Genomic DNA, 18,811 nt, shown 5'->3' on the forward strand with positions numbered 1-18,811 from the left:
AACCATTTTGGTGTAGACATTTGTGCATTTTTCAACGTGTTTCACTACTAATCCATACGAGTCCCAATAACCATTTTTCTTGGTAATCTTTCTTATCTTTATACATTTGGGGTTTCAAGTCGATGATCGATATATCATTTCTCTGATTGTTAGAATGATAAATCCTTGGTGGATAAATTCAAGTTAAGTCCTTCTCTGTTGATGATAACTAGCATACTTGCACTACATTAAAATGAAGCTGATTTAAACTTGTACATGCAGCTCAACTTTGGCTCCAAAGGCATATATAAGAGATGGACATGACCAATCTTAATATCTTATTATCATCTAATGCAGTCTTTCAAGTTTGTAGTCATGAAGGTGCCTGGTCTTGAGAAGGTCGTTGAAAGTTTTAGAACAAAAAAATATTAAAACCGGAATACATATCACCGGGACACAAATACGCAGTCCAAAACAATAGGTAACATCAGAGATCACAAAATCTAATGAAAGCAAAAGCAACAGTATGTCTCAAGTATCAAAAAGCTGAGTTTTTAGCTTGTCACTCAAGCCGGAGAGCCACAACTGGAAATGTGTTGAGGATCGTCACACGAATCTGTCTTGATAATCTCCAACAATTAAGGTCTTCTTCAGCCCTTCCTGTCTGCACTCCATATTTGTAGGCAAATGTTACATTGCCTGGCACATTGGTGAACAAAATTGAGTTCCCACTCACACCGCAGTCATGAGGAAGCTCCTTAGCCGAGCAGCAAATATTTCCAAAGTGTCCAATAAACAAAACACAGTCTCCCAAATCACTGACCACAACCCATTTACCAGCTTCCTCATCTAGCCTACTCACTCTACATATGAACCGCTTAAAATCTATTCGACCACATTCAGGAAATGGGTTGAATTTCTCAACCAGAAAAAGCTCATCATTGCCAGATGGAATCAGATAATTGCTTGATCGTCGAGGCTCAGAGGGCACCAGGGGAGTCCGTTGCATTGAATAAGGATCGAAAATGAAAATATCCCCGTTGAGAAAGGCTGCATAAAATCTGCCTCTAAAAGCGACTAAATCCGAGCATGAAGCATCTGATGTTACCTTAAGCTTCATCCATCTCATTTCAGTGCTTCTTAACACATACAAATTTTTAGTGTAGTTGAGGAGCACAACAAATTCTTCTCCTCCCCCCTCCTGTAATCTGTTGCCCAATTTTTCAGGATTCCAACCCATCATTCTGTATTGATATCCCAGAAGGACAATCTGGCAGCCGACAATGTTCATCAAGGTAGGATCAGATCCTCGGATTTTCACTCTCACTGAGAACTGAAGAGGAGATGGAAGCTCCATATGATCCTCTGACTCATCTCGACCTATTCCTCCCAGAAAATACGCGGATGGTAACGCAGCAGCAGGGGTTCGAACTCTATATAGGAACAAATGGATCTTCTCGAGGGTGCACAAGTCTTTGCTTACAAAAGGGAAGTCGGCGAAAGTGGGAAGAGAGTAACTCGGGCGTAATAAGCAAGAAGGAAAAGGAAACGTGGATCGCCACGAGCTGCAAACAGAACGAGCATGAAGAACATCGAAACAGTTGTCCAGATTCTTGGAGATAAGGTTTAGTAGCTCATCCGGGAGCTGAGACCAGTCAGGCATCATTGATGATATCTTTATCCTTGCAGGTTTTACCATGTTTGCTGATGAACACATAACCGCTACAGTTTGAGATCTGAAAGAAAATTTACACTTTTAGGAAATTGTAAAAAAAAACATGAAAAGAGAAGATTTCTCTCCTGGTCCAGAAAGGTTGAAAAATATGTGCATATCTTTTATGAAAAGGAATCATAGAAAGAAGAGTTAAAAGAAGTCTGGTAATGAAACATATATCAAAGAGCAACCAACACACTCAAGTAAATGAATATATCAAGAACAAATGTCACTTTCACATTAGTGTAAGAAACTCTAACGCACATCATTTGGACCAATCCGAAAGTGCAGAGAACACAAACAAATGAAGCATTGAAACAAATATTGAGTAGCTAAATAATCAACAATCCACAGGTATACTATAAAAGGTGACAATCTTGGAGAACTAATACATAACGCAGAAGATTTCTCTAAGAACCCTAGATACAATTACGAAAACAATTTAAAACTTAAATACCAAGTGATCTAGTATTCAGCATATTAGCGTGACACTAGAGAGATTACACACTCTGCAACAATATGTAATAACATCAGAGATTACAAACTTTATACCTAAAATCAGATAGATATATTAAGAACAAGACCAACAAAATGTCAAATTTAACCACTTAGCCCTCAACCTGTAGAGCCACAACTGGAGGTGATTTGTTGAGGATTATCACACGGGTCGCTCTAGTGGATCTCAATATATTGAGGTCGTCTTCTGCGTTTCCTGTATGTTCTCCATATATATAAAATAAAGTTACATTTTCTGGCCCATTGGTGAACAGAATTGAGTTACCACTCACACCACAACCATCAGGAAGCTCCTTAGCCGAGCACCAGATATTTCCCAAACGTCCAATAAAGAACACACGGTCTCCCAAATCGTTGACCTCAGGTCCTCAACCCATTGACCAGCCTCATCATCTAGCCTACTAACTCTGCATGTTAACCGCATAGAATTTAACACACCACAATAATTTTCTCAACGAGGAAAAGTTCATCATTGCCACATGAAACCAGATAATTGCATAACTTATGAGGGTATAAAGGGAGTTGCTTCCAATGAATACCGATCGATAACAAACATGTTCCCGTTAAGAAAGACTGCATAAAATCTGCCTCTAAAAGTGACTAAATCATGGCATGATGAATTTGAGATTTTCTTAAGCTGCATGAGGAACACCACAATTTCTCCTCCGTCCTTGTTTCGCATAAGAAAAGCCACACTAATCTGGATCTGGCAGTCGAGCATGTTGATCAAGGTTGGATCAGATCTAGCTATCTTCACTTTCATTGAACATTGAAGATTTGTGTATTTTCTTTGCAGGCTGGGATTTCGAAACCTACAACAAAAATAATTCATTCATAGGGTTTAACTAAATTGTGTTAAGAGAGGACTAAAACATGAAGATTTAACGGTCTATCAATCCTGAGAACTAAGTTATATATGATTTATTCAAATCTTCATTTCACCAAACGACATCCGAAATTGAGAATCAAATAAAAAAATTCCAAGTAGAAATATCCAACACCAAATCAAGAAAAACAAAACAGAGAGTAAAAGGCTTCTTATAGAATCTAGCATAATGGATGATTGCTTCTGTTCCTTTGCAGGTTCTGCCATATTTGCCATCTGAAAGAACTAATTACAAATTAATCCCGATATCCGAATTGACTAACTCTTAAATAAACAGAGACTACAATTCCACAAATATGAAACAGAGGAATATAGTTGTTTAAGTAACATTGCGCATATGCTGCATATTAATTGTATGTGGAGAGGACTGGTCGAACACATGCTCACGTGATAGTCTCAAATATTCCAACATATATGACGATCATTTCCATATATAAAGGTGCGTGGTCTTGAGAAGGTCGTGAGTGAAATGTTAGAACAAAGATATTACAAAAAGTTAAAAATTCCAGTGATCTAGCTAGTCTTCAACATATCGCTGTGACACAAGATACAGACTCCAGAACAATGGGTGTAACATCAGAGATCACAAAATGTAAAAATAACAAAACCAATAAAATGTCTCAAGTATCCAAAGTAAGATTTAACTGCTTAGTGCTCAACATGGAGAGCCACCACCGGAGGAGACTTGTTACGAATTATCACACGATTCTCTCTTGAGAATCTCAAAAGACTGAGGTCGTCTTTCACATTTTCTGAACTTAATCTATACTTATAAAAGAAAGATACATTTCCTGGCCCATTGGTGAACAAAATTGAGTTCCCACTCACACCGCAACCATCTGGAAGCTCCTTAGCCGGGCAAGAGGTATTTCCAAACTCTCCAATAAACAATACACGATCTCCCAAATCGCTGACCACGACCCATTTACCAGCTTCCTCGTCAAGTCTACACACTCTACATGTAAACCGACTAAAATCCAATACACCAACACCATTACTTGGGATAATGATGCGCTCAACTAGGAAAAGCTCATCATTGCCAGATGGAACCAGATAAATGTGTGAATCAGGGTACAAATGATGCAAGGGCATAAGCGGAGTTACTTTCATCGAATAAGGATGGATAACGAAAATGTCCCTGTTAAGAAAGGATGCATAAAATCTGCCTCTAAAAGCCACTAAATAATCGCATGAAGCCTTTGAGATGTTACTAAACCGCATCCATATCTTGTCTCTACTTCTTAACACCAACAAAACTTTAGTGTAATTGAGGAGCACAACGAATTTTCCCTTCTTATTTAGCGGAAGATAAGCCACGCCTTTGTAGTCTTTAGGATTGCAACCAATCATTCTGTACTGATGGCCAAGAGGGATGATCTGGCAGTCTAGCATTTTAATCAAGGTTGGATCACATCTTGGGATCGTCACTTTCACTGAGCACTGAATAGGAGATGGAAGAAGCTCCATATGATCCTTTGACTCGTCTCGGCCTATTCCTCCCAGAAAATACTTAGAAGTCGACGTAGCATGAGTTTTGACTCTAAAGAGGAACAAAGGGATCTTCTCGAGGGTGCATAATTCTCTGCTTAGGTAAGGGTAATAGACGAACGTGGGAAGAAAGTCACGTGGGCGTAAGAGGCAAGAAGGAAAGGGGAAGATTGATCGCCACAGGCGGCAAACGGAACGAGCATGAACAATATCGAAACACTTGTTCAATGTTTTGCAATAATTACTGCAGACGATTTCCAATAACTCATTAGGGAGAAGAGACCAGTCTGGTATGGACAATTTCGAAACCTAGAGGGACAAAATTACAATGTATAGGGTTAGCAAAATAGTTTTAGGAAATCGATATCTTAAATGTAAAGCTACCTTCATAAACACTACAATAACCTAGAAACTACTATATACTAACAAGGAGAATAAGAATTGTTACACATTCATGGTCTGCCATTTTTGCTGATTGCTGCGATTTTGAAATCTGAATGGGAAAATTAAAATGTTTAGGGTTTATGAGATTCTAAGAGTCCGTACCCAAACCCTCGAGGATTAGAAGTTTCGAACCCTAAAATCTCAGTGACATAAAGTTGTTAACCGACGTCGTCCAATATTTTTTTTTTCGCTTTTGTCATAAGAAAACATTTTCTTATTTTCATTTAGCCTAATTGTTTCCACTAGTAAATAATTGCGATTTTCATTAGAAAAACAGAGCAACTAAAGTTATTAATGAAAAAGAAACTCATCCATTAATAAAAAATCTTATAGGTGTGGATTCCGTTTAAGAAACATTGGGATGGATTCCGTTTTGCATGAATTCGGACCAGACATTAAACCGCTTCAAGCATTTACTTGGAAAATAAAATGTCCGCCAAAAGTTCAACATTTTATGTGGCAAGCCTTAACTGGGTGTGTTTCGGTTACCTCGAATCTGCGTAAGAGAGGTATTAATTGCGATACGAGATGTGATCGGTGTGGGGCTTCGGAAGAGACAATTAACCATGCAATCTTTGAATGTCCTCCTGCGCGTCAGACTTGGGCTTTATCACAGATTCCAACAGCACCTGATATTTTTCCATCAGGATCCCTATACGTTAATATGGATTACTTATTCTGGAGAACACCCTCAGAGGTCTATACTGCGATGTTTCCATGGATTATTTGGTATTTGTGGAAAGCCAGGAATGACAAGGTATTTAATAATTTGGACCAAAGCCCAACGTATATTTTAAGATTGGCAGAAAATGAAGAGCAAGCATGGCAGTTGGCCCAGGTAGAGATTTCGGATGATAACATAAAAACGGTGGTAACAAATATTCAACTTCCTTCTAGAGTTGAACATATCGAGCAACGTGGATCAGTTTATCGTTGTTGCTTAGATGGTTCTTGGAAAGAAAGCGACTGTTTTTCAGGGTTAGGATGGTTTTGTTCTTATCCAAATGAAGAAACGCACGACATGGGAGCTGCAAATACTCGAAGAAGCTTGACCTCACTCCACACAGAGGTTGAAGCACTAATCTGGGCGATGAGATGTATGATCGGCCAAGACAAAAGAGAAGTAGTTTTCCTTTCAGACTGCTCCGACCTGGTGAAGATGGTGTCTTCCCCGCAAGAGTGGCCAACGTTCACGACTTACTTGGAGGCGATTCAGAGCGACAAAGAAGAGTTTGATTTTTCTTCTTTATCGCTAATTTCCCGAAATTTGAATATGAAAGCGGATAAATTGGCACGAAATGTTCGTACCTTACCTCATCTTTCTACTTATGTAAACAATATTCCTACACATTGGCTAATTTGAGCCAATCAAATAAAGCTGTTGACAAAAAAAAAAAAAAAAATATTATAGGTCTATAATTCTCTACCTAAACAAAACTCTGCGTTTTTGTTTGCTAAAAGTAATATAATGTTAAAAATGTAGGACAATTGAACACACGTAGTAGACATGCAAGTACACTAACAAGATTGCGTTATCAAAGTACCACTGATCATAGTTTCCTGAAGCTGTTTATATCTCCTGTGTGGCTCAACAACTTTGGCTCCAAGGCATAAATAAGAGATATACATGGCCCATAAGCTTGTAACCATGAAAGATGGCTTGGAACACTTGGGTCAGAGGCAAAATATGTATAAGAAGTTCAAGTTTCAATATGATTTTGTGTAGAAAACATACTTCTTTTAAAGTTTTTGCAAAATGGAAAAACTTTGGTCAAATACATGACCGTGTGATACCAAGCCACACTTTTATTTACAGAGAGACATGGTTGTGTTGTGTTGACAAGGTTGTGGGAAATATTTTAAAACAAAAAAAAAATATCAAGACTTGAACACCGAAAGATCTGGTCTTGAGCATATCGACTTGACACAAGACAAAAACTCCAGAACAATGGGTAACATCAGAGATCACAAAGTCTATCAATGGAAAGTTTGTATATTATCTAATAAAAAAAAAAACAAAATTAACCAACATAATGACTAAGGTATCCAAAGCGAGATTTAATTTTCGGCTTAGCGCTCAACTTGGAGAGCCAAAACCGGAGATGTATTGAGGATCGAAACACGATTCTCCCTTGTGGATCTCCAACAATTGAGATCGTCTCCCGCGCTTCCAGTATCTACTTCATATTTATAAGCAAAAGTTGGCTCATTGGTGAACAGAATTGTGTTCCCCCTCAGACCACAACCATCAGGAAGTTCCTTAGCCGAGCAAGAGACATTTCCAAAGTGTCCAATAAAAAACACACGGTTTCCCAAATCGGTGACCTCAATCCATTTACTATCCTCCTCATCTAGCCTACTCACTATGCATGTGAACCGGCTAAAATCTATTACCTCAAAATTTGGGATGGTTACCTCAACCAAGAAGAGTTCATCATTGCCAGATGCAACCAGATAGTTTAGTTGCTTATGAGGTGAGGGAATCAGGAGAGTCACCTCCAGCGAATAAGGATCGATAACGAAAGTATTTCTGCTAAGAAAGGATGCATAAAATCTTCCTCTAAAAGTGACTAAATCCGAGCATATAGCATATGGGACATTCTCAAGCCGCTTCCACTTCATTTCCGCACTTGTTAACACCATCAAAACGTTAGTGTAATTGAGAATCACAACGAATTCCCCTTCTCTTCCCTCCTTGTTAAGCGGAAGAAAAGCCACGCCTTTGTAATCTTTAGGTTCCCAACCGATCAATCTATACTGATGGCCTAGAGAGAGGATCTGGCAATCTAGCATGTTCATCAAGGTTGAATCAAATCCTGGGATCTCCACTTTCACTGAACATTGAAGGGGAGATGGACGATCCATATGATCATCTCGGCCTATGCCTCCTAGAAAATACTCAAAAGGCGACGTAGAAGCAGCAGGAGTTTTGACTCTAAAGACGAACAAAGGGACCTTCTCGAAGGTGCACAAGTCTTTGCTTTCAAGAGTGAACTCGTCGAATGTGGGAAGAGAGTAACTTGGGCGTAATAGGCAAGAAGGAAAGGTAAATAAGGATCGCCACGAGTTGCAAACCGACCGAGCATGAACAACATCAAAACAGTTCTCCACATTTTTGGACACAATTTGAAGTAACTCCTCCGGTAGAAGAGACCATTCTGGCAGCTTTGATGATGATGCTGATGATGACGTCTTCTTTCTCGTTGCCATGGTTGTGTGATTTCGAAATCTGAAAAAAAAACTTGTAAACCATAGAAGATTGATTGATTAACTAGATGCAAAGCTACTTAAAATGATACGAATTGACTATAATCTTTATTCCTACAAGAACATGAAAACAGAACATCAAATGATTTGATTCCAGTAAGAAAAAATAAAACTTTCAATTACGTTTACGTACCAAAACGCTAAAAAGTCACACAAGTTCTCTTAGGAAATGGTCAGTTTTTAAATACGAAAAGGAGCCGTTGAGGGAGCTGTTCATGTGGTGATTTCAATTCTCTTGACTTCCGCTAACAAATGAGTGACCAGGTCATGATCATATCTTTTTGACCCTTTTTTCTAACATTCACATTTTATCTGCTCCAGTAAACCCATAAATAGGAAAATAAAATTAAAAAATTTGTAGAAAACAGAGCAAAAAAAACGAAAAAAAAAAAAAGACAAGTACGAAAGAAGTTAATCATATGAAGAAGCATAAATATGTTAATTTTATTGACTTCTGGATAAAAGATGTTTGTTTCTGCAAGTTTCTTATAAACTAATGAAATCATTGAATGATTATGACTTTTCTCATATTTTATGATTAAGCTTCTATAAGACTATTAGCTCAAGTAAATAAAGATCACAGATTAGCTAAAAATAAAAAAAGAGGCTAACAATATAATAAGAACAGTAGAAATATTAGAATTATCCCTAATTATGGTGATGAAAACTAACCAGTATAAGCTGAGTTCTGGAATACCGAAGATGAAGCTTTCCATATGGCTGAAATTAATCAAATCAAAACAAAGAAGAAAAGAGATTCAAAACTCAAAACTGAGGAAAAATGGGTAAAAAAACCTTCACTTTTCTTAAAAACATAGAAAAAATGTTCAAATTTTTTTGTGGGTTTTTAAACCCTCACCTTTTTATAAATGGTTAAATAAACCCTAATATTAATAAACTCAATTTAATTTTTTTTAAAAAATCATTATATTAAAACAGTAAGAAACACAAACAATTTAATTTATGATTTTATCTTTCCAATTCGAGTTTACAGTTTTTTTTTCTAAAATTAGGGTTTTTGCGCTATGAACATTTCACCATTTAGTTGAGATTAGGCAAATTATTTTTGTTACAATTAGAAGTTATGTTATATAAACTACAAAAATTTATAGGATATCACATTTGAATTTTTTTTATTCGAGTGTTCAGCTTTTGGATAAAATATGGTTAAATAATGATTAATTAATTATAATTTGTATTATATTTTAATAATCATATATATATATATATATATTAATTGTTAGTAAATCTTATTTAGTTTGTCCACTGAAAATATTTTGATGAGGAAATTCATGTACTTTTCATAGTATTATAAATTTGGTTTGTTTTACGTTAGTAAATTTGTGTGATCAAACCTAATAAACCTTTATTAATATAAACTCATATTCGGTTTCGATATAAGAATTTACATATAATTCGTAACAAAATCTGTTTGGTTTCACCTTGATGAATTTTTGTAACAAACCGAATAAAACTTTACTAATTAAATTTTTTACATCATGACTTTCATATTTTCAGTTTAGAATAATATTGTAAGCTAGAATTTTAGAAGAAACACTAAATCAAATTGTTTATATCTATTTATGTTTTAGTATAACGATTTTTTTGAATTTAAATTAAGATTATTAATACTAGGGTTTATTTTAGCATTTATGAAAAGGTGGGGGTTTAAAAACCCACAAAAAAAATTGAGGGTTTTTTCTATGTTTTTAAGAAAGGTGAGGGTTTTTTAACCCATTTTTCCCAAAACTGAATAACAAAGAAACTTTAGCAACAATTAAATAGAGGAGGCTAGACCTAACTACTTAAAAAAAAAAGGAAATATAGCAAGAATTCGAAAATAGAAATTCAACATAAAACACAAAACACAACGATAAAGAAGAAAGGAAATAAGCCTTTTGCGTGAGGAGAGCAACAATGTATGCTGAGTTCATATCCGCAAAGAACTGTATTTCACTATTTCTTAAGAATTCCTTACCATGACCATCCATTTTTCATATCCATGCCTACATTTAACAAGTTTCAAGAAGTAAACAACATATAAGCAAGCAAGAGAAAAATGTTTCAAGTAAGCATTTTCTTTAAAGGGTCCTTAATTAGAAATAACGCGGATCAGTATCTTGTCATGTTCCTCCTTTAAAACAATTTCACCTTTGAGTTGGGGAAAAAAGATTTTGTCGGTCTTCCAAAATTTTACACTGTCACACCAAACACGGAAAAACGGTCTATTTCCCCACGAAAAGTATGACATCGTAATAGATATAGCCCAAACTATGATCACGAGATATTTACCCATGAAAAAACAGTTCTATATCTATTTCTCCCTGAAACGAAAATTCGATATCTAAATCTCCCCGAATTAATTGTTTTAGATCTATTAACCCATAAAATTTGGTTTTGTCGGTTTACTGTTTACTTAACCGATTACTAAAGAAACTAAACCCAATTATAACCAAAGAAAACCAAATTTGAAAAATTAAATAAATAAAGAAATGAATTTTTATTAATTTTTTATATAAAAACACGTGGTTTCTCCTCCATTCTTCCTTCTTCCTTCTTCATCGCCAGCATCAAAATACGATTTGTGTTTTGATGGACCCAAATTCAAAATTCAATTATGAACCTAAATTTTAAATTCAATTATGAATCCAATTCAAATCGATTCAGGGAACTATGCTCATCTGTATCATAAGAATGTCAAAATTAGTATCATAAGATCTCTTCTTCTTCTTCCCCTCGGAACATTCAGATTCGAGTTCACAGGGTTAGATTTCTCAATCTGGGCACGGAGCTAGTTGACGTTTCCTTCGATTCGGCTCTGGAGACGGATGAGAATTCGATAAAACAGATTTAGTAATTGAGATGTTGATTTTGTCTAATTAGATTGTTGTTTTGTGAATTGTAAACTCTCTGCAGAATCTCTCATCGATCTTCAAAATAAACCTGAAATCCATCATAACAATCAAAGAGAGACATGCACTAATTTTCCAAATAAGCATAGTCTGGAATGAGAAGGGGAATAATGAAGAAGACGAAGAAAAGGATGTAATTTTGTCATTTGTTTTTTTTAATTTTTTTATTTGTTTTGATTATTAAAACTCTCTAAATCAGAAGAAGGTTTGACATGCAAGTGGTTTGGTACCGGTTTGAGTGGTTTTTATCGGATTTGGTTAGTAAACCAATTAAACCGAGATCTCTGGAAAATTAGATGAAAACTATCGATTTAGGGAGATATAAGTTGAAAAGTATTTTTTCGGAAACATCTGGATCGTGGTCATAATTTGGGCTCTATCTGGTATGATGTCATACTTCTTGTGAAGAAATAGACTTTTTTCCCCACGAAACACTGAAAATTTTCTCACACAGAAAAGCTTAGTGTATGGAAACCAGTGCCAAAAATGAAAATTCTAAAAAAAAAGTTAAGAACTGATAACAAAACTAAAAATAGCACTGAAATAATAACCAAGCGTTATACCGCATGTATAATTCACTAAATATTCTCATTTTATGGTTTCTAGACTGTTACAACCACAAATACTATCAAACTATGCATTTAACATATATAGAGACCTAATTAAACTCGTTGTAGCAAAACAATTTATTTAAAGATTTAGGTATACTCATATTAAAAGATGGGATTTTTGCCAAATGTACCACAATTTTCAAATTTCTTAGTAATTCTACCATAATGGAAATCTCTTTAGCACTTGTACCACTTGTTTGTAGTATTGTGGTAGACAGTGGACGATTTTGCCCTTCTGTTGTGTCAGGTGTGTGTCAGAAAAAGGAGCTACATTTAAAAGTTGGGGACAATAATTATTTGGAGACTATGTTTAGTTTTAATAAACATAGTAAAAAGTTGGGAGACAATCATTATTTAATTAAATGGTGACAATGATTATTAGACCTTAAAATATAATACAAAGTATTAATTAGTAGGTCAAGGTAATTAATTAATTAATAAAAATGCTTAAGGAGATGATATGGGTTAAATTCGGGGACAACTAGATCGGTGACAACTGGATCTTGATTGTCCATTGTCTGATGATGTGGTTTTACCAGCCAGAGATCTGGATTTACTCGGAGAGAACTTCTTTTAATTGTCCATCGCCAGATGATGTAGTTTTATCAGCCAGAGATCTGGATTAACTCGGGGACAACTTGATCTTTATTTTATTCTGCTAGAGAGCCGAAGACGAAGATCTGGATTTACTCGGGGACAACTTTTTTTTACCAGCCAGAGGGACGAAAACGGTTACCAATGCGCTTGAAGAGAGAAAAAAGACGGCATAAATTTCGGAGGGTCACATCAACCGCAGTTCCTTATCTCACCAGTTGGAGGGTAAAATAGTCATTTTACAAACACAATGTGGTATGAATGATAATTGGGCTTCCAATTTGGTAGAAGTGATAACTTTTGGACCAAATGTGGTACCAATGCTAATTTTCTCTTAAAAGATTTAGTATGTTTCACTCAGTACAATTCTATCAGATAAAAAATCAGGTATAATCATATTAAAACATTTTATTCAGTATGTTTACCTTTTCTTTTATTAGCATAAGATTAACACTCAACACAAGTATTTGGTCACTATTTAGTTCATTTTTGGGGACTCCATATGTAGAGATCATTGCAATAGTAACTTTGAAAGAGGATATATAGTAGAAAAATAACAATGGAAAATTTTAAAAAATGGCTACGAACAGATTATACCAAATAAGTTATCTAACATCTGGAATAGCTGGTAAAGTATCGTTTGACTCTTGTGCTTCGGGAAAAGTATTCCATAAGTAATTAAATGAATATATGACCAGAAATTACGAAATAGCAAACGAGGAGAAACAAAGTTCTTATACAATCTAGCATAATAAATAGTTGCTTCTCTTCTGTTGTTAGATTTCTAAATCTGAAAAACAGAAATGAAGCTTGTAGGGTTTATAAAATTTCATAACACACATGAATATAACAAATTCATCGAATAACACACATGAACACATCAAATGAATCGAAGTGGCAAAGAAGGACCCGTACCCGAAACCTGAAATGAATATAATATTTTTGGTTTATGCTTGAATGATAATGTTGACACGTGTATAATAAATACTACTCGTGATGTAAACTGTTTACATCAAAAACACTACCAGTGACGTAGAAAAAATTAAACATATGCTAAGCTAACAAGTAACTTACAGATATTACAGATGTTGATGCCTGAGCGTGAAAGGGGGGTTTTCAAACTTGTATTCAACTCTATTACGTTCGTCTACCACCTCAGCAGTAATTATTACGAATATAATACTTTTCTAAATCAAATTTTGTTTTTGTTTACCTACCATTACCATCAGTTCATAAATAGGAATATTATATAGATGTGTGTATATATATATAACACAAACTAATGAGAAATCTCGCTACAGGAAATGTGGGTATTAATAGTGGCCGAAAAACGCAATTATTCATCTACCATAGCGTTTTCTTAAGCGCTCTGACATCGTCCGTTATAGAAAGTCGGACACTTTTGATAGCGGTTTTGCGTTGTGCAATAGTTAAGTATACAACGATAGCGTTTAAGACGCTGCTATTATTAATATTTATAATAACGTGTAATAATCATTATGATTGGGTTGTACCTATTTTCATAATTTGTTTTTTCTGTAATATTTATATTTGATTAATTATTTCAGTAATATATATTTTTTACAATATTTTTATTTTTGTTAATGATTTTAATTGTATTTAAATCAAAAATAAAATAAAAAAATACAATATTTTATTATCATTATTACATGAAATATATACAAAAACCTTCATTAAAATACTACATCAATAAAAATATACAAGATCGATAAATCTCCTATCTTCATCTACCCCTATGTCTTCTATCTTCATCTTCCTCCTCTGTCTCCTATCTTTTAGAACCACAATGAGCAAACAAAGAACTCATATACAAAAAGGATCACTAAACTCAAATCAAAGTCACAGACCAAAGGCATAAGAATCTAGTCGTAGATTCAATCTATTAATGCACGTTTGAGCTCAAGGCTTGATGTATTCTCGAATGAAGTCTTGGATCTGGACGTTTTCTCCGGTGAGTCCAGATGCCTCAGCTACAATGACTTTGTTGTAGCAATGCGAGAAGGAGAAGTCGTTCGCTATATCAGCTTTAGATACCGCACTCCTAGAAGCCCTCAATTTCTCACTGCATAAACTCATTTAACCAATAATGATGATTAGCTTTTATCCAGCAAGATTGGCTTATATATAATTTGCCATGAAAATTGAAAATCTTACATTTCTTTCTCCATCTGCTTCGAATAAACTCCTTGGTGTGTGCAGTGAGTTTATCTGTCTTGTTACAGCAAAGGAGGACTGAAATCTTGTTCTTGACAACATTCGCATTGGTCAAAATATCATATAGGTACCTATTGCCGGAAAAAACATTTTTTCAAGAGTGAGATGCAAACATGTCTTTTATGTATGTGTGTGTGGGAGAGAAAGAGAGGGTTTAAAATTACTCTGAAGCTGCACGACAGTTTGGGAGGAACTCCAAGGCATCCACTACAAACACAATGGCAGCTGCTTGGGGCAAGAATTCTTCAAGCTTGGGTCGAAGCCGAGAGTGCCCAGGAACATCAACAAGATGAACAGGATTGATTTTTCCTTTCTGTCGCATAGAGAAAGCACATGACGTGGTTTGGTAATGTGTTAGTCCATCCCATCACAATCATCTGCACTTGTTGTTTAAGATAAAACAAAGTAAGAATCTTTACCTTAGTGTTTTCAGTGTGAAGAACGAAAGTGCCTTCATTCGGTTCCATTGATGTTACAGTACCCTGGTGCGACGATCCATCTCGGAGCTGCCAATCAAACAATTATCATGTTATAACTCCCCAACAATTTGCTTAGGCTGAAACAAAAACCAAATCATAAGCATCATTAGCTAACTGCCGACAACCTCAGCCACAACGGACCTAACCCAATTAACCACCGGAGATTGTCCGGATTTCGTTAATCCCGACAAATGCAGATCTAAAACACCGGATTTAACCACATAAGCTTAACCGACGCAACCGGAGAATTGATTTCGCTGTCACCACCCTCAGCTGCGAGATCTGCCGCTCAATATCCGTCACAGAGATGACGGAACCCATAAACCCAAATACACGACTGAAATCTGCCTTGAGCCTCCGTCCTCTAACAGCTCGGAATCAATAGAAGTAGCCACCTTCGCCTCGCGAGCCGGAAAAGAAATTCGAAGATGTCCTCACCGCCACCTTCTATATCCTCCAGGACCTCCACTGATCGGAGATGTGAACGGGAAGCCAACTGTTTGATTTTCACATAAGAGAAGGATACGAAGAGTCAAAACAAGGAGAAAATCTTAACCGTTGGATTTAATTCATCAATGGTGGCGAATAAGCCAAAGTTCAATCTCAGAGGTTAATGCTCATTGGCTAAGAAAAAGAACGGCTCAGATCAAAGTTATCAAGACAGATCAACGGTGTACATTAATCGCGTCAACAATAAGAATGGACGGCTGAGATCAAAATCGGCGCGATCTAACGGTGTAGGATTCGTCCCACAATCTGGGAGGTTACTTCTCATTGGCTAGTAATGAAAAAATCAGAAAAGTATCATATAAAATAGTTTATTAATGAAAAAAATAGAAATTATGTCTATAAAAATTCAAGATAAGTATTTCAATTTTTAGAATATTTTTGCTTATATAAAATTTTAAAATTAAGAACAACTAATATAGGTTAGTATTCCAACTTATCTAACTTATATGTCCATAAACACTAAGGCATAGTTTAGGGTTTAGGGTTTAAACTTTGGGGTTTAGATTTGTTTACTCAAGTATTATTACTTTAAAATAATTTCATTGCATTTTATTTTGTTAATTTATAAAAAGTGAAATATGTTTCAAGATTGAACTTCCAACCCTAAATCCTATACCCAAAAACTAAACCCTAAACCCTAAACTATTTTTAAAAATGAATTTTATTTATGTTATTATTTGTTATAATTAATATTATTACTATTTCAAACAAATATAATCCAAAACCCTATACCCTAAACTCTTTAAAATTATAACTTTGTTATTATTTATATAATTATTAATATTATAATTAAATATTTGTGTCTTTTTGAGATATTTGGTTATATTTTTTTTCTTTCTTTTTCCTTTATTTTTTTTTTTACAAAATTCGAAAATCATAACCAAAATCTTAAAATCCTAAAAATCATTTAACTTGAAACCTAAAGTACATGCCATAAAATAATTAATTCAATTTTTTTCCAGTTAAGATGTTTTAAGTTTGTGTATTTGTGTTTGCATTCTCAGATATATTTTTACCAAGAGAAAACATATGCCATTAGTAACATAAGAAAACAAAGTCAAGTGCATGTAATAAAAGAAAACACAAAGTGTTCGACACTTAAACTAATTGTAATAGCCATCGTGGATCCCTGAGAGACCTCGCAGTTCCTGCTGACTTTCTTTTTGATATCAGAGAAGATCATTCCCCATTTGGGTTTCCATGTGATATGAGACAATACTTCAACCTCTTGAAAACCAGTCATGTAAGTAGCTTTAATGGCTTCTATAGCTCCTAATGGAAGTCCATCAAAGGACATTGCTTCAGGTGGTGGATTTGGTAACGAAACCACAAGCAACAAGAGGTTTGGATTCTTCACTTTCACCTATCAAACAAACTCATAAAATCAGAAAACTGAACAAGAGCATATGGATCTTATACAAATCTTAAGAGTGAAAAATTTCACCTGAACATGGTAACAAACATCATCAAATGCAATCCACTGATAATTTAGCTCCACAACTTTATCAAGACTGAACAAAAATAATAATGAAGACCTAAAACTCTACAAAAAGGATTGAACTTTTCTTCCATTCTACAAAATCTACAGGATGTGGTCGGAGTTAGCCTCAGGTGTGTCTTTTTCAGTCGGCAGTACAACTTGCCAAAACTTGGCTAAATACTAATCCCATTCCTCTACAATCATTGTTCTTTTGCTGCTTCCCGTAAAAACATGAAAGTCTATGTTAATCGCACTAATAAAAAAACAGTCCAAAACAAAAAATGCAGACTTTGCCAAAGAGAAGAACCTAAGAACATACTTAAAGTGCATCTACGATATAAAGCTTCCTATGAGATCAAAACAAAGTATCAATATTTAACCACCTTGCACATATGAAACAAGCGAGTATCTTTTTCTCCTACCCAAATAAGAAACTAAATTATCATGAAAAATCTGGTCATAAAATAACTTTGATATACCTCCTCATGTTCATCATCAAACCAAATAAAGGTTGTGATGAGCGGGCAATCACATCTCCACTTCCTGCAATAAAGATAAAAAAACAGCAACATGTAAATGTGGAAGCTATACAAACGAAGTACAAATGGAAGTACCACAACCGGTGTATTTTTACCTGGATGACACCACAAGATCACAGGCAAGCGACATCTTGCCAAAACATGTAACTCAGTTATTCTCATGAGCGTAACTCAGTTGCAAGAAGTCAAGAACAGTCACACAGAGATCAATTAGATATCAATTATTTACCAAAACATTAAAATTGATATATCAAAATGAAAGTCATAAACCTTCAACAGAAGTTTCACCAAGCTCTTCCTGCAAAAGAAAAAATTCATCGATGTAAATTAAAACTTTACATGAGACAAATACCCAAAACCCAAACACAATGTCACCGTAAATGTCAAATTCGACTTACACGGATGAAGATCGATGAAAAGTGACAATGAAGGATTGAGACAGAGATCGAAGTACTAGACTGAAATTAAGAAAAAACAATAGAGACTGAATCGAACGAGATGCTGAATTGAACGAGAAATTGATACAGATTGAGACTACACATAAGAGGATCGAGATTGACATTCAGAGAACGAGACGAAGATAGATTTGCTACGATTGAATATGAACATACCTGTTGGAGATCGAGAGATATCGACTGAGATTGAGTTGCAGATTGTGAGAATTCGAGTGAAATCAAGTGAGATGTGTTGTTGACTGTGAGAAATCGAGAGAGAAGAAGTTTATTTTGCCTTAAGAAAAAAATGAAAAAGTGATGTTTCTTGTTTTAATTTATTTTGCCTTAGCCAAAATTTCATATTTTTCCCTCTTAACAGATTCAATAGCGGGAATTAAACTTTAGTAACCCGAAAATTGGCCGCGTCAATTTCAGCATGTCCCGCTTAAATCATCTATAGCGTTTACAATTCAAAAAACACTATCTTTAAATCATGATCAAGTCAAACATAACAGAGACATAAAAACCACTATCTTTTAGTGCTATCAATACCCACATTTCCTGTAGTGTCTGTTTCTATTATTACGACTTTACTATTAAGATTGAGAATAAAGAAAAATAGTTTCAGGACAAATATAATACTGTAATAAGTGGATAAGAAAGAAAAAATTGTGGGTAAGAAAACCACAAACCTTGAACCAGCCTGAAATAGGTGAACCAGGC

General features: G+C 35.1%; 5 protein-coding genes and 1 pseudogene across 5 annotated transcripts; all 6 read right to left on the bottom strand.

Annotated features, from left to right (window-relative positions):
- Positions 1-512: 512 nt before the first annotated feature.
- Positions 513-1,763, bottom strand: LOC9316819 (F-box/kelch-repeat protein At1g64840). Its single transcript, XM_002880706.2, has one exon. It carries the CDS (start codon positions 1,694-1,696, stop codon positions 542-544), a length of 1,155 nt encoding a protein of 384 aa, XP_002880752.2. The 5' UTR covers positions 1,697-1,763; the 3' UTR covers positions 513-541.
- A 70-nt stretch (positions 1,764-1,833) lies between these two features.
- Positions 1,834-3,079, bottom strand: LOC9316820 (annotated as a pseudogene).
- Positions 3,080-3,093: 14 nt separating this feature from the next.
- On the bottom strand, positions 3,094-5,049 carry LOC9316821 (F-box/kelch-repeat protein At1g64840). The gene is made up of 2 exons (XM_002880708.2): positions 5,032-5,049; positions 3,094-4,892 (listed from the first exon to the last, which is right to left on the bottom strand). Exons 1-2 carry the CDS (start codon positions 5,047-5,049, stop codon positions 3,744-3,746), a joined length of 1,167 nt encoding a protein of 388 aa, XP_002880754.1. The 3' UTR covers positions 3,094-3,743.
- A 1,924-nt stretch (positions 5,050-6,973) lies between these two features.
- LOC9316822 (F-box/kelch-repeat protein At1g64840) lies at positions 6,974-8,607 on the bottom strand. The gene has a single exon (XM_002880709.2). The coding sequence runs from the start codon at positions 8,235-8,237 to the stop codon at positions 7,098-7,100; it is 1,140 nt and encodes a 379-aa protein (XP_002880755.1). The 5' UTR covers positions 8,238-8,607; the 3' UTR covers positions 6,974-7,097.
- A 5,724-nt stretch (positions 8,608-14,331) lies between these two features.
- On the bottom strand, positions 14,332-17,319 carry LOC9316823. Its single transcript, XM_021027967.1, has 9 exons — positions 17,297-17,319; positions 17,080-17,146; positions 16,774-16,998; positions 15,495-15,621; positions 15,251-15,324; positions 15,066-15,152; positions 14,811-14,959; positions 14,587-14,717; positions 14,332-14,456 (listed from the first exon to the last, which is right to left on the bottom strand). The coding sequence occupies exons 1-9, from the start codon at positions 17,317-17,319 to the stop codon at positions 14,332-14,334; spliced, it is 1,008 nt and encodes a 335-aa protein (XP_020883626.1).
- LOC110229091 lies at positions 17,297-18,526 on the bottom strand. The gene is made up of 6 exons (XM_021027968.1): positions 18,498-18,526; positions 18,266-18,383; positions 18,053-18,112; positions 17,925-17,952; positions 17,750-17,824; positions 17,297-17,658 (listed from the first exon to the last, which is right to left on the bottom strand). Exons 1-6 carry the CDS (start codon positions 18,524-18,526, stop codon positions 17,573-17,575), a joined length of 396 nt encoding a protein of 131 aa, XP_020883627.1. The 3' UTR covers positions 17,297-17,572.
- Between the last annotated feature and the right edge of the window lie 285 nt (positions 18,527-18,811).

Source organism: Arabidopsis lyrata (assembly GCF_000004255.2).
Source record: "Arabidopsis lyrata subsp. lyrata unplaced genomic scaffold ARALYscaffold_4, whole genome shotgun sequence".
Lineage (NCBI taxonomy): Eukaryota > Viridiplantae > Streptophyta > Magnoliopsida > Brassicales > Brassicaceae > Arabidopsis > Arabidopsis lyrata.